At 43.3% G+C, this 14009-nt stretch overlaps 1 protein-coding gene across 1 annotated transcript in view; it reads left to right on the top strand.

The window, feature by feature from the left end:
- The window catches only part of DOC2A (double C2 domain alpha), a 141597-nt gene extending 135637 nt beyond the window's left edge, over positions 1–5960 (top strand). Inside the window, exons 9-11 of the mRNA XM_082261241.1 lie at positions 234–315; positions 1626–1722; positions 4067–5960. Coding sequence (XP_082117367.1) covers positions 234–315; positions 1626–1722; positions 4067–4203 — 316 coding nt within the window. The 3' untranslated portion in view covers positions 4204–5960. The remainder of the gene's footprint in view (positions 1–233; positions 316–1625; positions 1723–4066) is intronic.
- The last annotated feature ends 8049 nt before the right edge of the window (positions 5961–14009 follow it).

The following is a 14009-nucleotide window of genomic DNA, read 5'->3' on the forward strand; positions in this document are numbered from 1 at the left end:
TAGTAATAAATAACACTTTTTACCTATTCTTTATACTTTACGTTTGATCTAGTTTTATGACACATATACAGTCCCATAGGTGGAACATTGTTTCTTTACTTTGTTATCACATACAATGGAGGACCAAGGACTGTCGCTGGTCCTGCATTGTATATACTGTATGAAAATTTGTTTTCCCATTACTACCAACACTGCTAAATCTTGGATCTGACCAGTTCTAACTTCTTCTGCAGGTACTTGAAGCCGGATGTGGAGAAAAAGTCCAAGCACAAAACAGCTGTGAAGAAGAAAACTCTGAACCCGGAATTTAATGAGGTAAAAAAGGGGAGTTTGTAACATCATTACAAAAGGCAGAGTCCACCCCAAATTCATTATTGCAGTTTAAACAGTAGACCCAGTTGACCCAGGCAAAAAAAAAAAAACCCCTTACAATGCATGCTACAAATATTAATTTCTGTTCTACAAAGGTGATCGGAAACCCATCAAATAAATAAACTGCAGTGTTATTTTTTACAGATTTTAGTAGCCCTTTAAAATTTGATTTGTGGATTTAGTGTCATAGGCAGGGGTTTGTCAGGGAGAGGGACAGTCGGAGATGCAAGAGCAAATCTGAAGCTGTGAGCAGATACAGGTTTTAAGGAGATGCTCGGGGAGCACTGGTGTCACAGTGGTCATGGAGTGACACATGCTCTGGAGTCACGGGGTGACACAGCATGCTCTGGAGTCACGGGGTCATGGGGTGACACAACATGCTCTGGAGTCACGGGGTCATGGGGTGACACAGCATGCTCTGGAGTCACAGGGTCATGGGGTGACACAGCATGCTCTGGAGTCACAGCGTCATGGGGTGACACAGCATCCTCTGGAGTCACGGGTCATGGGGTGACCCAGCATGCTCTGGAGTCACGGGGTCATGGGGTGACACAGCATGCTCTGGAGTCACGGGGTCATGGGGTGACACAGCATGCTCTGGAGTCACGGGGTCATGGGGTGACACTGCATGCTCTGGAGTCACGGGGTCATGGGGTGACACTGCATGCTCTGGAGTCATGGGGTCACACAGCATGCTCTGGAGCAACGGGATCATGGGGTGACACAGCATTCTCCGGCGTAACGGGGTCATGGGGTGGCACAGCATGCTCTGGAGTCTTGGGGTGACAGCATGCTCTGAAGTCTTGGGGTGACACAGGGGGCTCAGATCAGTCATAGTAATGTGTCACCTGGCCCTTTAAGCATGAACCAATCAGGAGAACTGTCTCCTGACTGGTCGTGGCACTAGCACTCCAGGTGAAACCAGCGAGTGAGACCCAGGGCTGGATCCCAGGAGCAGTGAGTATGACATTTGGGAACACACCAAGTCCTATTTTAAAATAAAACCTCGTAGAACTATTTCTATCACTGCTTTTACTCTTAAATCACATTTGTTTCAGTCATAAAAACATCATTCTTTCCACAGAATTTTCCATAGAAAGTTTTCATGTTTGTAGGAATCAGGGGGGGGCATCAGGGGAAGTATAAGGCTCCTTGTGGGTAGGGTTTAAAAAGTATGCCTGTGGGTGGGGTTTAAATCTGTCCTTGCTGTTTAACTGGTCCTGAATCACATGGTCTCCTTTCTGAATTACCAGGAATTCTTCTATAAAATCTGCCTGCTGGAGCTCCAGAAGAGAAGCCTGGAGGTGACGGTGTGGGATTATGACTTGGGCAAATCCAACGACTTCATAGGTATGGAAATAATAGTCATTCATTAACAGGAATCTGGAGAGAAGTTAAATACCTTGACAGGCCTCAGATGGAAACGGCATGCTAGCTCAGGATTAGTGACTCATGCTGAAGCTAGACAGATTCATCTAGGACAGCCTTTCTGAAACTTTTTACCCCAGAAAAACCCTTGAAATAATTTTCCGGTCTCAGGGAACCCCCGGTAAGATTAGTCCATCGGGGCTCATTGGGAGAAATCCACTTACACTGGTGGTGGGAAGTGGGAAGAATGCCCCCCTTACTGGCCAGAATGATATTCTTGCAATTATACCACTGGCTCTGCCAAGTGGCATTGGACCTGGAACTTTGCAGGCACCATCAAATGGGAGATCAGTAAAGCCTCCTACACACGCACAGATTGTTGGCAGACCGATCGGCCGTCTTTTGTCCAGTGTTGTTTGTTGGTTGAAATGTGCTCTAGACTTGCACTGGACTTTTGTTGGCCAACAAAAACCAACTTCAGAAGTGATGTCATGTGATGGTTTACTTTCCCTGTGTTTTTTCTTCTCTGAGCATGCCCAGTCTTGCTCATCTGATTTTTGTCTGTCGAAATCTATACTGACTGGGGAACAATCGGCCGTTCTGTTGTTGGCCAACAAAAATTTTATAGCATGCACACCAGATTTTTTTCGGCCGAAAAGTCGCAGTTGGTTGTCGGAAGCATCATATTAACAAGCCTACAATCGGCCGATTGGACGTTGGCCGACAATTTACGGCCAAAAATCTGTGCGTGTGTACAGGGCTTAAGCCACAGTTGGAGGAACTCCTAGCTGCCCCTGGAGGAACCCTGGTTGAGAATGACTGATCTAGGAGGTGGCTTAGGAGTCACAAAGGAGCAGCTTCTATCTGCCACTTCTGACATGGGTATTCGGCTCCGATAGACTCTCATTCTCTCTAAGAATACTCATTATACTGCATTTTGGAAATTATCACTACAATGTGCAATGCCTTATTAAAGGTGACTTAAATTCAAATATTTATAAACCACTTTGCCATTAGTCTTGGTGAGATGGAAAAATAAGAATGGATACAACATCCAAGGTGCATCCAGGAGAAAATTCAGCTTCGTGCTTCCTTCAGTGCTTCTCAAATAGCCAAATCCCTAGGCATTTGATCAGGTGATCCTTGATTGGGGGGTATGGGAGTGTAGATTGGCTCACCTGCTCTTTCAGCAGAGATCACGTGACCAAAAGTTAGAGCATCTGTTTTTGTGAAAAGCACTGGAGGAGGCCTAGAGGAACATTTTATCCAAGAAAGGAAAATATTTCAGTCTTTCCATTGTTCTTTTTTACCCTCCCACCAAGCAAGGTAGCAAAGTTTAATGCTTACAATTAAAGAACAACTAAAGCCCCGTACACACGCACAGATTGTTGGCCAACCGATCGGCCGTCTTTTGTCCAGTGTTGTTTGTTGGTTGAAATGTGCTCTAGACTTGCACTGGACTTTTGTTGGCCAACAAAAAACAACTTCAGAAGTGATGTCATGTGCTGGTTTACTTTCCGTGTGTTTTTTCTTCTCTGAGCATGCCCAGTCTTGCTCATCTGATTTTTGTCTGCCGAAATCTGTACTGACTGAGGAACAATCGGCCATTCTTTGTTGGCCAACAAAAATTTTATAGCATGCACACCAGATTTTTTTTGTCCGAAAATTCGCAGTTGGTTGTCGGAAACATCATACTAACAAGCCTACAATTGGCAGATGGGACGTTGGCCAACAATTTACGGCCAACAATCTGTGCGTGTGTACGGGGCTTAAAAGCAAAACTTTTTTTAAGGTTTTAGATAGAGTGGAAAGGGATTAGAATCCCTGTCAGTTTTTATTGCTTCCTGTGCTCCTGTTAAGGAGATTTACCCTCTCTATTTGTCCTATTTACCACTATCGCTGATAGTTAAAATAAAAAGAAAATTTAAAATTTTGGGTTGTCCCCAAAAAAGTAATAGAGAGGAAATCTTCCAATGGGGACACTAGCTCTGGTGGTCTGAGGGTTCTCCCTTTCTATTTTTGCTATGGAACTGGAAGTGAAGGGAATACTCCCCAATACGACACAGATGGCAAAAAATAAACTGACAGGGATTATAACCTTCCCTTACTCTATCCAAAATGAAAGAAAAAAGTTTTGCCTATAGTTCTACTTTAGGTAGAGGCCATGTTCAAATAGGCCTGCATATACCAGCATTTGTATTTCCATGGCCACAAATGTCCCAGTTTTCATGTTCTTTGAGGAAAGATTTCTGAAGCCTTCCCTAATAAGTCAATTCACCAATCCCTACTAGGCTGCCATGAACCCCTCACACTATTTTTCTTACAGGGGGAGTGACCCTTAGCGTAAACTCCAAAGGGGAGTGTCTAAAGCACTGGATGGAGTGTCTCTCTTCCACCAATCAGAGGGCAGAGCACTGGCACACGCTCACAAACGAGCTCCCAGGATCCACCTACACCGACTGAGGAATGCCTATTCTCCAAGGCCGGAGACAGCCGAAGAACAAGGGCCGAGAGCAGGCAACACACACTTGCGCACCCACATCACTCAATGCATTTCTGTCTATGAGGTGAAAATTTCATGGCGCGGGATTATACAAGATGGCCGACGCTGGGAGCCTCATGACTTTTTGAGGGATGGGCATGTTCATTGTCTATGCTATAAGAAGATATCCATTTCTTCTCAAGCCCCTTTTCATTACGCTGTCTTTAGATGGGATACTCCCAGCCAGTTAAAGGAATTTATCCATAAGGTTGGGAATATCAGTCCAGTTCTAAAAAAACAATGTATGATCTTTTAATTGTACACAACATAGCTGCTCTATACCTAACCCAACATAAAGCACACATTATTTATTCAAAACAAGACGGCAGCACTGTGGTCAACCCATCAACACCAATTGCAAAACATGGCTTCTTTACTTTCAACCCAAACCATCAACATCCATTGTAGAACATGGCTGCTCTATGGTCAGTCCAACCTAATAACATATATTGCAAAACACGGCTGCTCTATGATTAACCCAACCCATTAACATCCCCTGTAAAACATAACTGCTCTATGGTAAACCAAACCCATAAACACCCATTGAGAAACAGGACTGCTCTAGGGTCAACTCAATCTATTAAAATCTATTGCAATACATAGCTGCTCTATGATCAATCCAACCCATCAACATCCATTGAAAAACATGGCAGCTCTATGCTCAACCAAAACCATCAATATCCATTGTGAAATGTAACACTTCTATAGCCAATACAAATAGTCAACATGCATTTTCAGTATTGCCTTGCAAAGCTTCTCTATGGCCAAACTAACACATCACCATATAGGGGTGTATTTTTAAAGCAGTTAATCTACATTCACCAAACATTCACCGCAGGTTGCATGAATTTCAAATGACAGTGATTAATTCACCATCAGCGACTGCTTTATACATTTACCCATAATGTCAGTTATGCATCACATGGCAGCTGTATAGTCAATGCAACACACATACATGTTGCCTTCTCAACAGAAGATGGTTGTTTAGTGGCCATTCCAACATAATAAAACATATTGTTAATCCAGCACAGCATTGCTAAACTTTGGAAAACCCAACCCACCAATATCCATTGCGAATTATAACTCATCTATGGCCAACGCAACTAGTCAACATGCATTGTCAGCTATGCCTAGCATAGCTCCTCTATGGCCAATCAAGACATCAACATACACTGCTAAACTGATGCAACATAGCTGTTCTATGGCAAACTTAATGCATCAACATATAGTCAGTTATGTCCAAATGGCCACTAAACAGCCAACACAGCACATGCTGCCAATGCAGCATAACATGGCTGTTGTGTAGGCATCCCAAACCAGAAACCCAACAAGACAACACAGTGCCCTGCGTGAGTGTAGTATGGCCAAAGCAACACATCCATACTATTTTTAAATGCAACACAACATGGTTTTGCTTCAGCCAACTAACACATCGAAGTTCATTGCCAATCTTATACAACACAGCTGTGCTATGGCCAAGTCAACACATCAACTCACCTATCAGTGCCCAACATGGCTGCTTTATGGCCAACACATCAACACACATTGTTGATGCAGCACAAGATGGCTCCTTTAAGGCCCACCCAACACATCAACAAACACTGCCAATCTCATACAGCACAGCTGTACAATGACCAAACCAACATGCCAACATACCTGTCAGTGCTCAACATTGTTGCATTATTTTTGACGTGGCACAACATGGCTGTACTGTGGCCCACTCAACACATCAACAAACACTGCCAATCTGGTAAAGCACAGCCGAACCAACATTCCAACACATCTGTCAGTGCTCAACATAGCTACTCTATGGGCAACGCACATTGTCAATGCTTTTCAACATGGCTCCACTATGGCCAACCCAACACATCAGCAAACATATGCAGTTATTTCCAAAATAGTCCGGTGGCAAAAGCTGCTCATTTCTAACCTTCATTTTACTTATTCCTTTATTTAATTTATCATGAATGACCCCGAGGTGGTTTTGTAGTATCATGAAAGTGACTAGACCTGCTTTAAACCCAGCAGGGATTAAATTGCTTTCCACATATAGATATATCCTGAAACTGCCATGTTGGGGGTACAAATCTCCATTTTTATCCAGAACAAAGCAAGGTAGCAATTAGCAGCCTCCTGTCACCAGTGTATCTAAATGTAAACCTAATATTATTCCACCTCAGATGAAGCAGAGCTAATGTTCTAATCTCTGAGGCCCCGTCTTCCTCTTTGGCCCCGCTCTTATCATTCCCGCTCTACAGCATGCTCTTTGGAGCGGATTAGCCAGCTTCCCCTTTTCTTTTCTAATTATCTGTGATTTGCATTTATAAATTGGATTTAACGAGGGCCCCACTGCAGCCAGCTCCCATGGCAGCTCAGTACGGCTAATCTGTAAGTGATCTGTCAAGCTTGTTTGAGGCGCTTTATCATATCAGAAACACAGGGAGGCTGACACATGACATTGTTCTAAAGGCCGACGTTGGGACCTATTTATCATCACATTAATTATTTCCCTTTTGCTGCACTGCGCTCTATAATTTTATTCCCTCGATACCCCTCACAGCAGAAAGACAGAGTGCAATGTTATTCAGTCAAGCTCAGTCAATTGCACAATACTGTCGGTCTAACTTGTTTCAAGCACCGGGAGCCTAAAGGAGAGCTGTTTTCAAACATTACTATGGACTATGAGACTGTTTCATAGACCATTCATTAGACAAGTGACACAGGTAGCTCCAATGGTCAGTACCGGTGTCCCCACATTGACTACTCAGCGTGGCAGGAGTGTGTTAATAACAAGAACGGATAAACAAAATTATAAAAAATTTAGCAAGTGAACAGTTCCTTTTCAGTATTAATGTACAAAAATCCAAAAAAAAGCTTGCACATAATCAATATTTTTACTACAAGCACATGCTGATATTAAGGCCTCAGGCACCAAAGTAAACACTTATGCTGATGATCAGTATAAGTATTCTGGCATCTCCATCCGTCGTTTAAAAAAACACACATGGAAGACATGTTGTATGGATTACCTTGTTCCTACGACTTACTATGCAGTAATTATATAGCCATGTACAGGATACACACTCACCTGTGTGCCCAATCTCAGATGGTTTAGATGTAGACGTAGATTAAAAAAAAAAACACCACCTTTATTCCCGTTTTCTATAATTCCCTTCCTATGTGTTCCAAAATGAAGAATTTGGTCTTTTGCAAAGGCCGGTGACTCAAAAGACTGGGAGTTGGGACAGATCTCCTCCCTGAGGTGGCCTGGACAGCAGTGGAGACCCTACGGGAGGTTAAACTCAACCCAACAGATAAATCTTTTAAGATAGTAATACACGATTCCACGCTACACAATGGTACCTCAGTAGGACAATATGGCCCACCATAAACCTTTAATGCTTTTCACCAATGAAATACAGGCTTACCTTACTTTTCAAATAGTTGTCTCATGTGTTCCCTGGCATCTGCTTAGAATTAGGCCAATCACTTTTACCCTTACTGTTTTTCTAAAGGCAGATTCTGCTGCCTGCCAGTAGAAGCTAACAGTGGCCTAGCAGTAAAGGCTTGTATCTCCAAGGGTTTGACACTGCGCCAAGATCTATTAGAGGGCTTCTGTGTTAAAATGTTACAGCAAAAGGAGGAAATGCTTCTGCCACAGAGACAGTTGATTTCAGGAGTGGGCATAATGTTTTTTTCTATGGTGGAAACAGTATTGGTAAGTTGTATATATGGCTCGAACAAGGGTGTAATGTAGATTAAAAATTGGTACTTTATTGAGGCAAAAAAGACATATAAAACAGCAAGACAAAAATTACATATGCTCATAGACATCTAGATAAAACCATACAAGAAGGGGTCCTATCTCTCAAGTCACGCTGATGTCGCCTTTTTTGAGCCATATATGCAACTTCTCCCCCCTTTTTGTTCACTTTACTGTTCCAGTTGCTTGGCTCACCGGTCATATACCGTTGGGTAATTATATGCTAAATTCTAGTCCATCCTTGTCACATCCTCATGCCCTTGGATTTTTTTTTGGGGGCATTGAGTGGATTTCCTGGTGTTCCTTTTTTCTCTTTCCCCCATCCCTTGGTATTGTCGACACAGTATTGGTAGCTCATGGGTATTCTTTAATTTTAATGGCATTTTTTTATTTAGGTATTTTATAAAACAGAAAAGGTTTGTTGTTGATGAAGCTTGTAATGTCTCTCTGTGATCTCACTGGGATGATTTTTTCTTTCTTCCTGTACCTGTGACACCTGTACAAGACATGGTGAGTGGGGTTGAGAAACGCACAAACAGCGATAAAAAAAAATAAAACCTTAGAAGCATCAATGCTTCCTCTCTCTACTAAAAACTGAATTTTTGTAAAATCTTACCGTAAAATTCCTTTCTCTGAGTCCTCTGACAGTCGCCGCCCACTCATTCAGTCTTCACCAATGGGTATTGACCTCTTACCATATGAATAAGAGGTCAATACCCGTTGGTGAAGACTGAATGAGTGGGTGGCGACTGTCAGAGGACGTAAGAGAAAATGTGTTTTTGTTAGACCTCCCATTTCAAAACCATGGGCAATCAAATGGAGTTTACCCTCCCCTTCCTTTGTGGCAACAACCTCCATTCTTCTGGAAAGGCTTTCCAGAAGACTTTGGAGAGTGTCTGTGGGAATTCGTGCCCATTTGGCTGGGAGATTATTTTGGCCAAGACACCACCTGACGATCACACCTTTGTGAGCTTGTTGCCCATCTCATTCCAAAACTATGGGTATTAATATGGAGTTCATCCTCCCCTTCCTTTGTGGCAACAACCTCCATTCTTCTGGAAAGGCTTTCCACAAGACTTTGGGGAGTGTCTGTAGGAATCTGTGCCTATATGTCCAAGAGAGCATTTTGGCCAAGACACCACCAGACCATTACACCTTTGTGGGCTTGTTGCCCATCTCACTCTAAAACCATGGACAATAATCTGGAGTTTTCTCCATGTGTGGCTATAACAGCCTCCACTCTTCTGGAAAGACTTTCCACAATATTTTGGAGAGTCTGTAGGCATATTTGTCCCTTTGTGAGGTCAGGTACTGATGTTGGATGAAATTATCTAGCTCAAGCAATTCAACTCATCCCAAATTTGTTCAGCAGGTGTCAAGATCTAGAGTCAGGCTCGGAGACCAGTAGCTATAGCAGTGGTGAGGCTCCCACTAACCAGCTTACTAAGTACAGAAATAGGTCACTTTGAGACTCACCTGAGGTGCTGAGTCTAAGTACCAATCAGTGTTCACCAGAGCTCCTGATGGTGGAGATTGATTTTGCTGCGTGTTAGTACCAGGTCCCCGTCCTCAGGGTTGCCCCCAACAGGCAGTGAACAAGCTGGGATCCAGTAGCAGATATAGAAGGTAGGAATAAGCAGAAATGTAGTCAGTATACAAGCCAAAGGTCAGTAATGAGTGGTTGCAGGTTAGGACCAAGCAGCAGCGTAGTGGAGGAACAAACCATAGGGCGGTAATGAGTGGTAGTGAAGATACGGACAGCAGCGGGAGAAACAAGAGCGAGATATTGGCTGGAGGGAGAGCAATTACCTGGCAAACAAGAAGTGCAAAAGCATGTCCCAAAAAAAGAAGCTCATGGGAGGAGCAAGGAGTTCAAAGTTCAAGACAAACAAGGTTCAAGGCAGGCTCAATCAAAGAATTGTCCAGGGAGTTGTCCAGAATTTCAGGTGGCTCAGCAAGAAGAAACATCGCCAGACACAGCAGAGTTTGCAGGTTCAGATCTGGACCCTGGCAGCAGAGCTCGGCTTTGTGTAGGCCACTCAAGTTCCTCCACCCCAAAGTGGTCAAACCATATTTTTGGGGGGCTGGCTTTGTACACAGGGGCTCAGGCATGTTGGAACGGAAAAGGGTCTTCACCAACTGCAAGGTTGTAAGAGCACAAATGTCTAGGAGGTGTAGTATTCACTGGATGCACCTGAACTTACTTTTGGCCATATAGATAGGTGTTATGGTCAGGTTCACACAAACATATGACATGTCGATTAAATTCTGTGTATTCTGAACAGAATTTCAAAGGCTTAAGCCTCGTACACACGCAACGATTATCGGCCGACCGATCAGCCGTCTTTTGTCCAGTGTTGTTGTGTTGGTTGAAATGTGCTCTAGACTGCACACAAATTTGCTCGGCCAACAAAAACCAACTTCAGAAGTGATGTCATGTGATGCTTTACTTTCCGTGTGTTTTTTCTTCTCTGAGCATGCCCAGTCTTGCTCATCAGATTTTTGTCTGCCGAAATCTGTACTGACTGACGGAAAATCGGCCGTTGTGTTGACGGCCAACAAAAATTTTATAGCCTGCACACCAGATTTTGTTCGGCCGAAAAGTCGGAGTCGGTTGTCGGAAGCATACTACTTGTTATACTGACAAGCCGACAATCGGCCGATCGGACGTTGGCCGAAAATTCACGGCCAACAATCGTTGCGTGTGTACGAGGCATTCGTCTCCACCAAGGATGCTGCACTGGCTTTTTTTCCTCATTTCTAATTTGGTTTGATAGATTAGTTGGCGTTCATCAAAACTGACCCTAGCGTTAGCAACAAATATACAGAATTGCAACGTGATAGCTCTAGTACTAACTTAAAGAAAGTTAGAATTTCTATTTGTGGCACCATACTGAGCAGAACATTCATAGGTAGAGATGATTAAGTCTACTGAGAATAGGAAACTGTCTCTGTGGTGGATTTTGACCCTCTAGAAAAGCCCTGGGCACAGTATTAACTGCCAGCAAGGCCTTCAACGCAAAGCTGGAGAAATCTGTAAACACATTTCCAATCACAGTAAATCACTTCTGAAATACCCCAAGGTCTAGCGTAGGATTTCAAGATCATAGACAACACACAGGACAAGTACTCCCTGCCCGGACTGCAAACAGGCAACACCAAGTGTGTGAAGACATACGCCAACCGTCGCTGTACCCATGTAACACACAACTATGCACATGCATCTCTGGGCTATGCACACATCCCGCACACTCACTTGTTTGCACGTTTTTTTTTCCTTTTTTTCACTGTTTTGTGACTACTTGTTTTGTACATTGGGTTTGGGGGGGGGGGGGGGTGGTGTGATCTGTTTTTTGTATACTGGGGTGTGAGTCAGTGCTCAAGATACGCACGCAGGCACTGCATTTATGCAAACTTGTGTTTTTTGTAATTTTATTACTCTTCTGTTTCGAGGTTTATAACAAGTGTTGATGGTGATAAAAAAAAAAGGGGGGCTAGGAAAAGGTATGACTGTTCTGAAACCCAAGTTAAGGTCAACGGTTTCTAAGATGATCAGTCAGTAGTCTGAGGGGTGGTGTTCTAGGATTTGGAAAAGTAATAAAAAACTGTGTTTTTGGAGTCATGACCAAGTTGGCCAGTGGTAGTTAGTAACATAAAAACTGGACCAGTTCACTAATGTTGGAGACATTTCATGGCTCATCTAAGTGGCTCCCTCAGTTGAAGTTTTGCTTCAGTGGAAACAAACAAAAATTCTCCTGCGCTCGGGTGGTATGAAATGAAGGATAAGTATTCTTATATGGTCTTGGTATGCACCACTCAAGGTCTTGCTGCCCCCTCAGGACCAAGGGTATCCAAAATACACTGAAAGACAACAACAAAAGAAGGGCGCCCCGACCTCGTGCATTACCACTAAAAAAGGTTTATTGTGGTCTATTGTGGTCCAAAGACCACATTATACTCACAAACAAGTGATGATATAGCACATATAACACAATGGAAACGGTCGTCTCCAAATTAACCAGGGAACCCCTGTACTGGATGATGTGCTGGTGTCAGCAACTGTATGGCTGGGCTGTCGCGTTTTGAGGGAGGCTTCCTCAGAGCCAAAACGTGCTACTCACATCATCCAGTACATGGGTTCCCTGGTTAATTTGAAGTGGAACTTACCCCAGCATTTATACCCAGCTCATGCGAAGCACCATGGTGTCATGAAATGTGCTGATGGTCCAAGAACATGACTGGAGATGTGAAAACTTATGAATATACGCTTTTCTGATTGACATATTCCAATTTCCATTGTGTCATAAAATCTAACTGAGCTACATGACTGAAAGTGTTAGTTGTCAAATTTCCTGGTTAAAGAAGTTAAATTAGTTGTAAACCCTTCCATATAACCACTGAAGTGGCTGGCCTACACAGAGATTAAACAAATCCTCCTACATAGGCTGTACCTGTCTATCTGCAGTCTTCTCTACATCTTTTCAAAGTGCTTAATTATAAGGCTTGTCTGAGAGTTCAGAAAAAAAGGGGGTGGAGAGCTGAAGTTACACTATGTAGAGCTCAGTAAGGGGAGCTCTAAGAGCTGATTGGAGGAAAGAGACACACCCCTTCACACAGCACACTGTCTCTGTGGTGGATTTTGACCCTCAAGGAAAGCCCTGGGCACAGTATTATCTGCCAGCAAGGCCTTCAACGCAAAGCTGGAGAAATCTGTAATCACATTTCCAATCACAGTTAATCACTTTTGAAATACCCCAAGGTCAGAGCTGAGGCAGTCAATCAGCTGAAGGTCCCTCCCCTGTCACCATTTTTCTCTTGGTGTCAGGAAAACTTATCAGAAGTGATTCATGCTAATAGCAGAGGAAGAGAGCAGCAGACAGAAATGACACTTATGCCTCGTACACACGCAACGATTGTTGGCCGACCGATCGGCCGTCTTTTGTCCAGTGTTGTTGTGTTGGTTGAAATGTGCTCTAGACTGCACACAAATTTTCTCGGCCAACAACAACCAACTGCAGAAGTGATGTCATGTGCTGGTTTACTTTCCGTGTGTTTTTTCTTCTCTGAGCATGCCCAGTCTTGCTCATCTGATTTTTGTCTGCCGAAATCTGTACTGACTGATGGAAAATCGGCCGTTCTGTTGACGGCCAACAAAAATTTTATAGCATGCACACCAGATTTTGTTCGGCCGAAAAGTCGCAGTTGGTTGTCGGAATCATCATACTAACAAGCCGATAATCGGCCGATCGGACGTTGGCCAAAAATTCACGGCCAACAATCGTTGCGTGTGTACGGGGCTTAAGTGCTCTTAATTGAGTACACTGTATAGAGGGATATTCTTTGTTCATTTTTCATGCCCGAGATTTACAACCACTTTAAAACAGCCTGGTGAAGCATAACTATGGCCTTATAAGAAATAAGATCACTATTGCCCTACACTTTTTAGGCAATATCTCAGTTTTAAAAAATAATGGTTCCAACACCTACTAGTACCTTAATCCGTGGACCTGTGATCTTCTGCCCTGCTGGTTTCAGATGTGAGGACCAATCTTGTTGCCATCCCTCCTATAGAAACCAGCACTGTGTGCGGTGTAGAACCAATGTCCAAGTCATTAAAATGGGACATGGGCACTGCTAGAAGTACCTGTCCACATTCCAGCGCTAAAGATTGGAGCATTTGGTAGGACCAGGGATTAGGGTAACTACTGGTGTATGTTAGAACAACCGAGACATTGCTTAGGAGTTGGGGGAAGAGTCGGGACATTTTTGTAGGTGGCCAGAACTCAACTTTAACATCTTGAGCATTACAGAACAAGTTCAGTTAAAATGTAACAAACTACTACTAGAGGTACTACAACCTGGATATATGAAAACCTTTACAAGCATCACAAAGTCAGGTTGTGTTTTTTTTCTGAATGTATCACTGTGGTTGTCCCTTTGGTTAAATATATTATGCTGGATAAC

This window comes from Pelophylax lessonae, assembly GCF_965119305.1.
Source record: "Pelophylax lessonae genome assembly, chromosome: 6".
Classification (NCBI taxonomy): domain Eukaryota; kingdom Metazoa; phylum Chordata; class Amphibia; order Anura; family Ranidae; genus Pelophylax; species Pelophylax lessonae.